Source organism: Pocillopora verrucosa, chromosome 8, assembly GCF_036669915.1.
Source record: "Pocillopora verrucosa isolate sample1 chromosome 8, ASM3666991v2, whole genome shotgun sequence".
Lineage (NCBI taxonomy): Eukaryota > Metazoa > Cnidaria > Anthozoa > Scleractinia > Pocilloporidae > Pocillopora > Pocillopora verrucosa.
Window position 1 is genome coordinate 6,074,502 of NC_089319.1, and position 13,576 is coordinate 6,088,077.

A 13,576-nucleotide genomic window follows, 5' to 3' on the forward strand; every position below is an offset into this window, starting at 1 on the left:
ATTAATCTTAAAACGGAAAACTTCGTTATCAATCAAATTACATGCCGCTATTCTTAACAAAGGCGCACATAAAGGACAGCTACTGAATAAAAGAAACAAGTGGCCACTCAGGCACCAGACCAAGATTCTAAGAATTCGAGGATGTTGCTTGCCCTAGGGCTTGACTTTCTGACACCAGCTCTAAAACAAAAATACTATACTTTTATTCTCCGTTTCGAAATAAATAATTTGTTTTAGCACTTGCTGTACAATTTGACTATGTTTAAAACTTTATATAAAAAATTAAACTTTGAAAAAAATATTCCTGATGTACACCAACCTTTTGTGGGACTCTCCTCCCACTTTCTCGGAAAACGATAAACTCTTCATGGTGAGCGCGAGCACCCGTGATATAATATTAGCCAATGTAATGTCTTTTTTGTGGTCATTAAATTAACTGAATTGACAATATTTCCCGTGAATTACTCAAACTGGATATTGGTAACTCCTCAAGTAAACTTTAAGCTTTGAAGGAACAGGTAATCGATGAACGCTCTCTCCGATAAGTTGTCGATTCAATGTCCGTCGACATAAATGTTTTAAGCTTGATACCTCTTTGTACAGAGGTGATGTTAGCGACAAATGAGCAACCTTGTCACGGGTTCCAGCGTATGAAGACTTCTGTCGATTGTTTCTTCGCTTAGAAAGCAGAATATAATAAAATACTAACTTTACAACGCAGTCAAACTTCGGCGAGCCCTGTTGATTTCCACCAGCGTGAGCACTTGTCCCATTGTTTTGATCCAAGGAGAATTTTCCGTCGCACATGACGATCCTGATGTTTGTCACTCCTAACTCTGTCCTCAAGCTCAACGTGAATAAATGTTTCGGGTCTGAACTAGCACGAATAAGAAACGATCCAGGTTTTTTCTTTATTAATAAAGCTTTTGATTGATTAGCATTTAACGCTCCCCAATAAAATCCGCTTGTTTTTAAAGTCTCTAATACTTTGTCAAGATACGAACCGCGTTGCAATGAAGACTGTGATGGTTTTGTTGACATAATCTATTTCCATTGCTTTCTTCGGTAATTCTGGGTTTAGCTGAAGCTTGACTTTGCTTTGAAGTAACATTTGCCCTCTTGTTTTCGACGAAGCGAAAGCTTTCTGATTTTACATAACGGGCGCAATTTAATTCTCGTGTTTCTTCGAAAAAATACAAAGCTTACTTCAACGGAAGTTCTCGGAATTCAAGTGTTAAATCGTCACTCTTTCTCGGAAATAGTAACATTCGTCACGCATGGATTATTAATAAATTGTGCGCGTGAGCGCCGCATTTTCTCGGAAAAATTACGTTTGAGTGCGTGCACAAGTCGACTCTAAAAACACCGGTAGATCTCGGACGATCTTCTAACATGTAAATATTGATCAACTCACGCTGGAATTGTAGCTTATCTCTGGCGTGACAAAATCCACGAGATAAGAAAGGAACGCGGAATTCATTAAGATAATAATATGAGATGTCAAAATTTGGATGCGGACATAGCAATAAAAGCGGAAGGGCACAGTAAAAGAAAATCTTTCAAATTTTGAAATATAACTAATGGAAAATTTAATAACAAATTTGGAACTGAATTGTAAGCTTGAAACTCGTCTATATCAGCTCTGTAATTTACAAACGGTAAGAAACAACTATGACAACAAACATTGACCAAAAATGACCACTAATAAGGAACACGTGCTCCATAAGTTGGGAGGGTAAAATAACAGATTTATTGTAAGGATAAAAGCTTTTCTACGAAATGTTCTGCTTTCGTCGAAAACGCGTGATACCTCCGGTGATAATCACGAGGTTTCGAGGCGATGATCGAGATAGTCAGCCTGAAATCGCCCTTGGCGAAAATTTCTTTTTGACAAATAAACATCAATCACCGTAAATAAACCCGTTTTAGTAATCACTTGTAATACATTTCCATGCAAGTTTCGATATCAGGTGAAAATCGAAGTTTATAAATCAACTAACATGTCTTCCTTTGCCTACAATAATGCGCGCGGCAACAAACACAATACTAGATTTAACCTTTTGTACCCTCTTTAGCACAGCATAGTTGATTAGCGGCATCAGAGAGGCAATTAGTATATAACAAACTTGTGTTATATCTATGCCGTCACGGACAGCAATAATGTTTCAGGGTGAAGTTGTGTTTATTACAAAAACAAGCCCATGTAATCTAACGCACGATAAGGATAAAACAACACAATATTAATTACAATCATTTAGAAGCTTCTTTAAAAAAAAACTATTCACAAAATTTCATGGATAAATATTTGCACAATAAATATAAACTCTAATTGAACAAAGTAATATATGTAGCATCCGACGGGAACGTAAAAGCCGTGAACACAAAGTTCTGGCTTAGTAAACAATTGCTTTTCGGTCCAATGCACATCAAGGCCAATTTCATTTCCTCATCTCTTCAAGAACAACACGCGAATGTGTGTTTTGTGGAAAAAACATAAACCAGGATAAATGTAAAACACGAGTTCAGAGTTTTCCTATATGCCAAAAGAAAACTAAACAATCTTATCAGTAAATTTAACAGCGTCGAAGTACGAAGTTGAAGCTCGCCAGTTGGTAGATAAGCTTACTTATTTCTTAGTGGGAGACTTGAAGGGGGAGGGAAAGGTTTAATTCAGTTGGGTTGATTTAAATAAAGTATTGACATGATGTTTATCATGCAACTTGGAATTCGTCTTCAGTTGTTTCAGCTTCGGCGAAATATCATAATAAATAATTGTGCGAGGCGCATTTCTTAGAAAGACACAAACTGATAAGGCTTACAACTAAAATGGCAGTAGAACCATAGAAATCGTGTCACGTCACACCCGGAAGCAAAACAAAGCGGCCGGTTTCAGCTTCCGCGAAAAGTTGTAGTGAGCTCTTCCGCACAAGATGGAAGAGATAAAGAAGAGCAACATAGCAACCAATTGTTTTGAAGACGAGGGCCTAACAAAATACCACGACGGTTCAGATATCAGGGTCAATTCAGGGAAGATGATTGCTTGAAAGACGTGCATGAAGCCACGCAGTTTTAAACTGTTACTGTGAAGGATTGCTTATGGAATCGTTGACTTAATCAACAAAGACGATACCCTACTTCTTTCTTTCGTCTAAAAGCCCGTGGGGGGGGGGGGGGGGGGGGCTCCTTTTAATAGCAAAGTGAGAAAGGAGGGAACCAACGAAACGAGACTAATTTGATTAACGTCTTCTTTATATAAATACTCCAACCTAGTTGGCAGAATGAATTCTGTTTCGTTTTCATGCAAGAAATTTCATCACCATGCTGAGATTTCAACCCAATTCTGATTAATAGGGGAAATTTCAGCTCAGTTACTTCTATGAATATATTTTTTCCTTGTTGCTTTCACCGATTTCTAACTCCCTTATCGACTTCTTAGTCGCAAAAATCGGGAACTTCGTGAGCGGGAAAGCCCCTCTTATCCACCTTCTCAAATGAACGCATTCACTGTTTATTCCAATGGAAAGAGAGCTTTAGGAAGCAAGTCAGCCCAGTGTCTGACCCAAGGAATAAATGCAGAGGCCATAGGAGATAGCAGTTTTCGCTTTGAGTGATACAATAACATCGACCAGCTTGTCTTTGTGTTCCATGGTATATTTTCAATGTCTAGACACACCCTTTACTTTGGCAAGCGGTAAATGTGAACTTTTTGTAAAGTGTGCGATAAAGTTAGACTTCTCGTAAGTCTTAAATAAAATGTTCTTATATTCTGCATATCAATACCTTCATGGCAATATGACAACTCCTGCCTGAATCCTAGGTGATGGTTCGTCGACATACGGAACGCGCACAAGCATATACGTATCGTCATCACCAAGGCAGAGTCTGGCTATCGCACCGTAATCTGATCCCACAACAAACTGTCCAACGATGTAAACATCCACGTCCTGATCACGTGGTCTCTCATTAACTGCAGCCCTGATTCCCCAGGCAGGCAGGTTCAGAGATTTTATAATAGTCCAGTGATTTGTTTGTGGGCAAAATTTCTCTACCGAGGCTTGAACGTTTGCTATCTGACCATTCTGCATTTCAGCGCCTCCAAGCGCGTACAGACAACCGTGCGCAACGACCACGTCATGAAAAGCTCGTGCTCTTTTCATGGGCGGAGCAGAGTGCCACCGATTTTTCTGCAGGTCGTAGGCTTCAACGGACGAGAACGCAAAATTGAAATTTGCTCCGCCACAAGCGTATATTTTGCCTTCTAGCGTAGCCACACCTGGGAAAATGACACCAGTATTGATCTTAATATTGTAATGATAATGGTCTTAGCTGTTGATAGAACCTACTCAGAGGCCCACCGTTAGGCTTTTTTGTATTCGGATGCCAATTTTGCTTCACTGATTCAGATGAAGTAAACAGGGAGGAATACTAACAAGAACGTAATTCATTACCTGGAAGGAGCAAAATTTCTTGGAAGAGCATTCTCAGGATAAATTGGTAATAAGAATGCTGACATTCTTAGGAGAAATTGGTTATAAGAGTGCTGGCTCAGAGGAATGGTATAACTTGCTGTAACCTTTAAGCCAAACATAAAAAAAGGACAAAAGGGTATCGTTACATACCAAGAGCTCCTCTGCCCGTGTGCATGGGCGTGATCACCTCCCATTCATTAGTAAATGGGTCGTACTTCTCTACAGTTTTCAGACCTTCCCTGAGGTAATCATCTGTTCCCCCAATCACATAGATACATCCATTGAATACAGTGCCAGCCACTTGCCCCTTGCAAAGTTTAAGTGGTGGAAGTTCACTCCATGAGTCCAGTTGTGGGTTGTAGCAGTCAACAGAGCCAAGGTTAGCTGTGAAACTAACCCCACCGATCACATAGATGAGGCCATTGAGTTTAACAACGGCTGAAAAGTGATCAGGAGATTACAATGACAATGTTAGGACATATTGAAATATGCTGACCAAAAACTGGTTAACATGCTAGACTGCACTGTTCCCCAATTCAAGCCTAAATTAGCATTTGGAGACAGCTTTCCTTGCTATGAAAAACAACATTTGAATTAGATAGGGCAAATACATATCATGTGTACACATATGATTAATTTGACTTTTGTGGCACTGAGACCTTTCAACTTTTAGCTTGAGTTAGCAGAAGGTTCTTTTTAACCCAGTGAGGTTCTACTGAATCAGAATTAGGTGTGGAAATTATTATTTTGAGTTTTACAATGGAGAAAATTGAACAATGAGAGCAAGATCTTTCTCCTCATAGCAAGTCACACTTTTGTCACTCAGTACCTGCTGATTCTCGGGCAACAGACATTGACTGCATTTCTCCCCATTTCTCTTCATCCTCCAAGTAGAAGTAGTCCATTCTGTTCAAATATCTATCAGGACTGTCAAATCCCGACAGGCCACCTGCTATGCACAGCTTTTTAGGAGTGTTTTGCCTGGGTTGTGTTCGGAGTGTTTGAATAAAACACCTCTTCTCTGGATGCAGCTGATAGTTATCTATTTCTTCTATGAGAGCTTGACAACCTTTCAAAAGGTATAACAAAATAAAAAAGGCAAAAGCAATGGATTAAAGTTGAAATATCTGGCAATTCTAGAAGGTTATTGGCACAACTGTAATATTTCCAGATTCTATGAAATAGCTTGAATGTTTAAAGGACTTATAACAGGACTTACCATGTTTCTTGAGTACTTCAAATTCAGTTCCAAGACATTGTATCAGATGATTTCTTGGAATAAGAGGAAGTCGCACATTTTTTATTACATCAGGAACATGTGGAAATCGGCTATCGGGATCATGATTTACCCATGATAAAACAAGTTTTAGAAGTCCCTCTTCACCACTGCAAATGTTCAGATTTTCAGAGGATGCAAGTTTGGTCATCAGATTTGCAGGCAAGGAGAGGAAACCTGTAACGAAGAGAAATTAAAGTTATACCTTGTAATATGAATGTTAGTAGAACCCCTACATTTGTTAATCAGAATTAACAAATAACATAGGACAAACTGATAATTAATTTTTCTGTGGCCAGAAAAGAAACTAGGATAAGGGTGAGTGATAGTCTAAATGTTCCCTGTTTCCAAGAAGATCCATTGTAAGCATTGGTTTTCCTATTCAACAAATTTATCCATTTATCTTTTTGACCCATCCACACAAAAGATGTTCTAAAACAAGGACCTTTGCAATTCACTAAAATGTACCCTACCTTTTTGAATATGAATTAGCAGTAAGAGTTAAAGTGACAAACAGTTGTGAATTAAAGCCAAATGATATCTCTAAAAACCTTTTAACTACATTTCTTCTCTCAAACAATTCCAAATTCCAATTAGAAGCAAATACCATAAGCTATTTTTCTTCTCCCAAAATTTCTAGTAAATCATTTTCAGGAACTTAATTTCAAATATAAATCTTGCTATTCTTTAAAAAAAATCAAATGTGCACTATACAAAATTTTTTCCCCTTCAAAAGCAAAAGTTTGTCTGTATTAAGCCATAAATTTCGTTTGAATCTCCTCCCTACATAAATATACATGTAATTTAACTCCTAGACCCTTCCCTCCAAGGAAGTGAGCCAAAATTCTCGTCTCTGACTACCCTCAAACATTACCTTTGTGAGAACTAATTTCCATAATGTTCCTCTCCATGTATTCAAACGCATTTCTTAATAATTCCTCACTTGATATTGCTTCAGCAAATGTTAGTATATCGACACAGTTGCTCTTGCTGATTTTTTTGCTAATGAAATCCACACAAACAGTTTCCACTCCGGAAAACAACAACATGTTTGCGGCAACCAAGACATCTTTGACATCAGCCAGAGATTTGAGGTCCATTTTGCAGGTGTAAGCATATTCTACCAGAACTTTCAAAACATTCGACTCTAAGGCCATTTTAATCTTGCTCTCCCTGGATTCCCTCATCTCATTCGTGAACATGGCTTGAAAGTACGAGCTGCAGGAAGCCAAAACAAGTTTATGCACTTTGAAAAGTTTTCCGTCGTTGCTCTCCAAAACAACATCACAAAGGATCTCGCTCGCTCTTAACTCTTCCATTCTGTTTAGACATTGCAAGGCGTGTACATGTCCCTTGCTGATCTTTTGAGAATCGCGATTACTGCTGTTAGATGACAATCTGATTTGTTTTCTTTTGGAGAGGCTCGTTGTCGCCATATTTAGAGCTCATGGATTGGCACGTGTAAGATTACCTCGCCCCAGCTGACCTCGGTTGTGTTGCAATTGAATTCTATGGCTTGAGCCCGTTGTTCATCACATGGTAGGAGGGTAGATTATCATTTCTGAGTAGCAAATTAATTCGAAGAATTCGACGCTTTTCGGAAGGTGAGATTTCCTCGTGAATCACTGTTTTCGTAAGTCCATGTTTTTTTCTTTACATTAGAAGAATTGAGCATGATTTTAGGTCAGCAACCCGTGGTTTGAGCTGCGTGACAGACGACAGAAGGGTGTAACTCGTTGAATTTGTACATCTTGTGTGAACAAGAGACAATTAAGCATCAATTTTTGGATATTTGAAAACATCTGACAAAAGCTATGCTAAATTGGATGTTTTGAATCGCATGAAGTGTGGTAACGATGAGTTCAAACTTAAATTTGTGAATGCGTTGACGTGTTTATGAAATGGGATACATTTATGTCACACCACAACTCATAGCTACATTAAATCATGCAAAAAATATTTTGTTTTCAGGGGTATGTAGCGGTTAACTTTTATCCAAAAAACTTTCAACCTTTCCGAAGAAATACTATTGTGTATTCAAATCACATACTGAGCTCTTAAGATTGTGATTTCTATCTGAACGTTCGCACTTTAATTCTCAAGACCGAACAGTGTATGTAAGTTTATGCAATGTCCAGGTGACATTACCCAATAAAAATTAATGTTTTTGCATTTTCAGTTAGTGTTTGAACCAACAGATTACAGTATAATTTTGCAAGTGATCTGGAAAACCTCTGAGCTTTTACTTACACTTGCCAAGATACTTTGATAGTGTATTAACAAATCAAAATCTTGTTAAGTAAAAATCAACTTAGTCCTTTTTTGAGGTGTGTTTCCTTTTGTTTCCAGTTTGCAACCTTTTCTGACACAACTAAGGGTCCTTTTTTTGCAGTGCACACCTTATATCTCTTTTCCCTGATAAAAGGTAGCTCTGTTCAAGGTGAAAATGTAAGATCTATTTTGATTTTTAAGGTGAAAAATGTATTTATGTTCTAACTTATGTTTTCATCGCTAGCTTGAGTAGCTGGAAGGACTTGTGATAAGCTTTATCTCCCCTGACAATGATTTTGAATGATAATATTAAAAAAAACTAGTAATGGCATATAATGCTTATATAAGGAGGTCTAAGTCTGAGGTTAGAGTCATGGAGATACTTGAAAATTGTGTAATGAAGTCTCGTTTTTTTGTGTGGTTCTTTCTCTCAAGGAGCTTGACTTACCATTGATCCATCCATCTAGGATGTCCAATGTATACTTATGTTGCATAATATCTATTCAATTGTCTGATTATAACACAGTTTGTTTCGTAAAATTCATTTCACTGCAAAGACCATTGCATTTTGTATTTTTAAAGGAAGAAATTTGAAGTTTTATGGTTGATTCAGGATTTAATTCATTTCAGTATTCTTTATTGATTTTGAAATGAATTGCAGTCAATTAAAATAAACAATAATTCTTGTGTTTGTGTGCAAAAATGAAATTTTTAGGTTAGTCTAGATACCACAATGAGCAGCAACAGACGACTAAAGTTAATAGCAGGCCACTTAGACCAGCAGAGTAAAACAGATGTGGTTAAACAAAATTGTGCAGATGCAACAGCAGAACCAACCACTGAGGCTGAACACAAAAATCCAGGCAGGCATGACGTCCTGAAGTGGAATGGCTGGGGCTATGATGACTCAAAGTTTTTAATCAATAAGGATGGCCAGGCTGTATTCACAGGATCTCGTTACATACTTGGAGGACACTCTTTCCCTAAATTGGTGGATTGGTTTACAAAATCATGCCATGCGGATGTAAGCATTTCCTCTCCTGCTCAGCCTCTTCCTGATCCAAGCACTTTACCAAGTTCACAGATTAACCAGCCTTTCTTAGATCATGTCAAGGGAACAGGAGTGCAGTTTTCTTTGGATCCACATATGAGGCTTTTCCATGGTCATGGGCATACTTGTCATGAGATCTTTGAGCTTCGTCATGGAATGCTGCACAGGATTCCAGACATTGTCATCTGGCCAAGCTGTCATAAAGAGGTGGAGAAGGTAGTGCAGCTGGCTGTGGAGCATAATGTTTGTATTATACCTTTTGGAGGTGGTACTAGTGTTTCCAGCGCATTGGAATGCCCAGTTACAGAGAAGAGAATGGTTGTGTCCCTGGACATGACAGAGATGAAAAAGATTCTTTGGGTTGATGAAGAAAACTTGGTGGCTCACATTGAGGCAGGGATTATTGGTCAAGAATTGGAAAGACAGGTTAGTTTTGAGGTGTTTGTTAGTCCACTGTGAACTTGGGTCTGTCATCATGGAAAGAGAAAGCTTTTTTTAAGGTGTTTTCAACAAGGTGAAAAAAATTGTTTTCTAACATCGTAAGCATGGGCATAGTTTTGTATCCCTCATTTCAATCTCAACCTATTTTAATCCTGGGTTTCCAGAAATGTTAAATTTTTGTGAATGTAAAGGATTTGACAACTGCGACCTACTGATCACCATGTAACATTTGGGGTGTAAGTGCAGTATTTTCAACTGGTGGGGCCTAGACCAGAGTTTCACAGAAGTGAACAACATGCAACATCTCCTTACAACATGAAGCTATTGTCTTACTCACAAGTGATGAGAAGAGACAATTTGTTAGCCAGGGTGTGTTATCTTGATTTAAAACCATGTTCTTTTCAAAGATACAAGTCAAAAGAGAGAATTGCAAATCAAATCTTGAAGGAAGAAGGGTAATTTGAATCAAAAAGCATACCAAAAAATTGTCATGAATCATTTATAGTGTGATATATATTGAAATAGGGAAAAAACAAAGAGGCTGTGGTTTGGGCTACTCACACCCCAGGCCCCCCCCCCCCCACCCCACCTTTGTTCCTGCTCCATTTCTCCCTTTTGATATTGAATGAATACTGTACTTAAACTTTCACATGGTGTGTTTTTTCAGCTGAATGCCAGAGGTCTCTGTGTAGGCCATGAACCTGACTCGTTGGAGTTTAGTTCTCTGGGTGGTTGGGTCGCCACACGTGCATCAGGTATGAAGAAGAACATCTATGGTAATATTGAAGACATTCTAGTGCGTGTGCGGATGGTGACAGCAAGAGGAACCGTTGAAAAAAGCTGTCAAGTTCCCCGGATGTCTACTGGCCCGGATATCCACCATTTCATCATGGGCTCGGAGGGAACGCTGGGTGTGATAACTGAGGTTAGTTTGCGGATCCGTCCGTTACCTGAGTGTAAAGTCTATGGCTCTATTGTGTTTCCTACGTTCGATATTGGGGTGGCTTGCGTGAGAGAGATTGCCAAACAGCGCTGTGCTCCAGCTTCGATTCGCTTAATGGATAACGAACAGTTCGTGTTTGGACAAGCTCTGAAATCTGAAAGTGGATCGTATTTCAAGTCTTTTATCGATGGCTTCAAAGCTGTCTACCTGACCAAGTTTAAAGGCTTCGACCCACATCAGCTAGCGGTAGCTACACTTCTTTTTGAGGGAGACAAACAAACCGTCGCCAGCCAACAGAGGAAAATTTACGAAATCGCTTCCCAGTTTCGTGGGATTCCAGGGGGCGAAGAAAACGGCCAGAGAGGATACATGTTGACCTTTGTGATCGCCTACCTGAGGGATCTTGGCTTTGATCATCACTTCCTTGCCGAGTCATTCGAAACATCTGTGCCCTGGGACAGAGTCACAGACCTGTGTCGCAACGTGAAAGAAGCGCTGAAACGGAAGTGTGCAAACCTTGGAATCAAGTACCCACCCTTAGCCACCTGCAGAGTGACGCAGACATACGATGCCGGTGCATGCGTTTATTTCTACTTTGGCTTCAATTACCGCGGGCTACCCAACCCATTAGAGATGTACGACGCGGTGGAGAGTGCTGCCCGCGATGAAGTTCTCGCCAATGGTGGTAGCTTGTCTCATCATCATGGAGTGGGCAAACTCAGAAAGAAGTGGCTTCGTCAAACCGTCTCTGATGTAGGTATTGAAATGTTAAGAGGCATCAAGCAGGCAGTGGATCCTCAGAATATTTTTGGAAATGGAAACCTGTTATGATTTCACAATAGGTTATGAAAAATTATTCTATTCAATAGTAGAGAGTGTACTGATTTCGAGGATGAGTAGCGTCTGAAGTTAAAACTCTGAGTAAACTTTCGCCGCAATAATCAACGATTCAAGTTTTTTTTTTAACCCAGACGGAGAGTTTGAAAGTAGGTTAAGCATATCAGTTGAAATATCAGTACCTTGTCGTGGGGATCACTGCTGATCTAACATGGGATATTTACTGGGCTGGAAGTAAGTTTCCAATCACTACAGTTGTGAAATAACGAACCGAAAAAAGTGCTACGTAATATTAGAGTGGTTTTTTTGTTTTGTTTTTTTTGTTAATGAACCGTGAATCAGTATGATTTATCTTGATCTCGACACCTGTGGTTTGAATGTTAAGTTTTAAAGATCTAAATTTTCAAAAAAAAAAAAAAAAATAACTGATTCAGACGCGTTCTTCACCCAGTCATTGATTGTCGTAAAATTTGGCTTTTAACTTACCTGAAAGATGAATCTCCTTTACCTTATGTGAAGACTGAAGGAGACTTTGTTCAATGAGTACTTCTACTGTAAGGAGAACTGTGTAAACCTCTGGCAAAATTTTTTTAAAGATTTATCTTCACAATCATTCGTGGTTGGAAAAACTTCTTAGGTTATCTTTGGTTGGTCGTGGCCTTTAATCATCTCAGTACTTGAATCGCCAAAATCCATTAAATAATTATAAACTTGAAGTAATTAAGAAATTTAGGAAACGTATCCAGAGTTGATCTTTTAAGACCTTGTATTTGAAACAGGATTAAAGGTATAAATGAAGGGTATGTGGAAGGCACCAGATGGCAGCGAGATGTATGCGCCAGTAAAAATTTGGACACAGTGGTTTTATACGCGTTTCTTACATCATACGGAACGTTCTGTTATGTTCCCCTTGGCAAACCGTGGAAATCTTTGCGGTAGTTAAATTGTTCAATCTGAAGATTTGCAATGTGTAACCCATTAAAAGTCGAAATGATATTTCAGGAATACCTTTTTTCCTGTGTTCGCGTAGTGATTCTGTGAGTTTTCTCTCACTAAGCGGCCAACTTAATCGAAACTTAACTGGCCATGCTACCTCTACAGTACTCCATCGTCTACTATTTAAGCTCAAACAGCTCAGAGCTTCCTTCCACTTAAAAGGATCGCAAATGAGCTTCCTTAACGGCACAGAGGACGGCAACAGGCTAACAGTTTCTGAAGAGATGAACAAGCTTGATTACAAGAAAACAAAAGAGGTTATGTTCGCGGGTATAAATATGTTTGGATCAACTCAGAGCCGCGTCAACCTACCCGCCCATCAAAATCTCCATTTTAACCTGCTCTGCTTGCTATAATGCCCGACAAAGTGACAATAGTAAAACTGTTTCACTTTACCTTTTTTCAACCAAGTTGTGAATACGTCTGCCTCTCATGTTAAGAATTTAGGTCTGCAGAGATAAGGTTTCCCTTCAGAAAATATTGAGAAATAACGAAGATATGCAGAGATTCATAGGAGGAACTGAAGAAACGAGGGTATCAAAAGCGCGCGAAATTGTACCGTGTTCAACAAATCCGGGAACGTTGTATAGGTGACAACATGATTTCGAGTACAATTTAGTATAAACAAGCACGAGTAAATTTTTCAAAGACAAGAATATTTTTCCATGTATAAGTGCATTTTTTTCATGTATAATGTGACGTACATCATCTTTTCATGTAAAATATAAATTTTTTCGTGTTTTGTTAATCTGTAAAATGAATCGTTCTCACAACACGGGCGTTGTGCCCTGCATACAGAGCACTTTAACTTCTTCTTCTTCGAATAATAAGGCCTATTGTCGCCTCCTAAAAGAACGACGGTGAGCTGTGTCAGTGGGTAAATTTCGTGTTTCCCGAACTAGAGATTAAGGTTGAAACTCAAAGCGGCAAATATGAGTAAATTCGAGGTAGGTTTAAAACTTTGCAAGGTTTCAAGCAACTCCCTCCTAATTTGGTCCAATTAGCAATCAGCATGCAGTTAGGTGAGCAGATAGCAGTTATTTGGAGTCTTCCTGTCTTCAGTCAACTCCTTGCTCATTACCTCTCTACAGCCATTTACGCAGTTGGCGTAACGAGATGCCCTTCGTAACAAGCGGTGACTGCTTGATACAGTTGATCAGGGAGAGAGAACTGCTATGATGGACATCTTAAATGAAAGCTATTCCTGTCCAATTTCAATCGCGGCCGAAGATCACTGGGCAGAGTACAGACAAAAGTCAGGATAGCGCTTTTTCATTACATTCTTAGAGAAT

At 39.0% G+C, this 13,576-nt stretch overlaps 3 protein-coding genes across 5 annotated transcripts; 1 reads left to right on the forward strand and 2 right to left on the reverse strand.

Moving 5' to 3' along the window:
- Window positions 1-213: 213 nt before the first annotated feature.
- Window positions 214-1,384, reverse strand: LOC131769848 (suppressor of cytokine signaling 2). The gene has a single exon (XM_059085577.2). The coding sequence runs from the start codon at window positions 1,039-1,041 to the stop codon at window positions 466-468; it is 576 nt and encodes a 191-aa protein (XP_058941560.1). The 5' UTR covers window positions 1,042-1,384; the 3' UTR covers window positions 214-465.
- An 834-nt stretch (window positions 1,385-2,218) lies between these two features.
- LOC131769826 (kelch-like protein 3) lies at window positions 2,219-7,205 on the reverse strand. The gene is made up of 5 exons (XM_059085553.2): window positions 6,620-7,205; window positions 5,689-5,922; window positions 5,299-5,538; window positions 4,620-4,907; window positions 2,219-4,273 (listed from the first exon to the last, which is right to left on the reverse strand). Exons 1-5 carry the CDS (start codon window positions 7,179-7,181, stop codon window positions 3,783-3,785), a joined length of 1,815 nt encoding a protein of 604 aa, XP_058941536.2. The 5' UTR covers window positions 7,182-7,205; the 3' UTR covers window positions 2,219-3,782.
- Window positions 7,206-7,254: 49 nt separating this feature from the next.
- LOC131769860 (alkyldihydroxyacetonephosphate synthase, peroxisomal-like) lies at window positions 7,255-12,910 on the forward strand. 3 transcript variants are annotated; one of them, XM_059085588.2, is made up of 3 exons: window positions 7,255-7,378; window positions 8,732-9,493; window positions 10,176-12,910. In XM_059085588.2, the coding sequence occupies exons 2-3, from the start codon at window positions 8,750-8,752 to the stop codon at window positions 11,280-11,282; spliced, it is 1,851 nt and encodes a 616-aa protein (XP_058941571.2). In that variant the 5' UTR covers window positions 7,255-7,378; window positions 8,732-8,749; the 3' UTR covers window positions 11,283-12,910. The 3 variants fall into 3 exon arrangements, with proteins under 3 accessions (XP_058941571.2, XP_058941570.2, XP_066026718.1); XM_059085587.2 differs by having other exon boundaries at window positions 7,256-7,349; window positions 10,176-12,909; XM_066170621.1 differs by lacking the exon at window positions 7,255-7,378 and adding an exon at window positions 8,145-8,193.
- The last annotated feature ends 666 nt before the right edge of the window (window positions 12,911-13,576 follow it).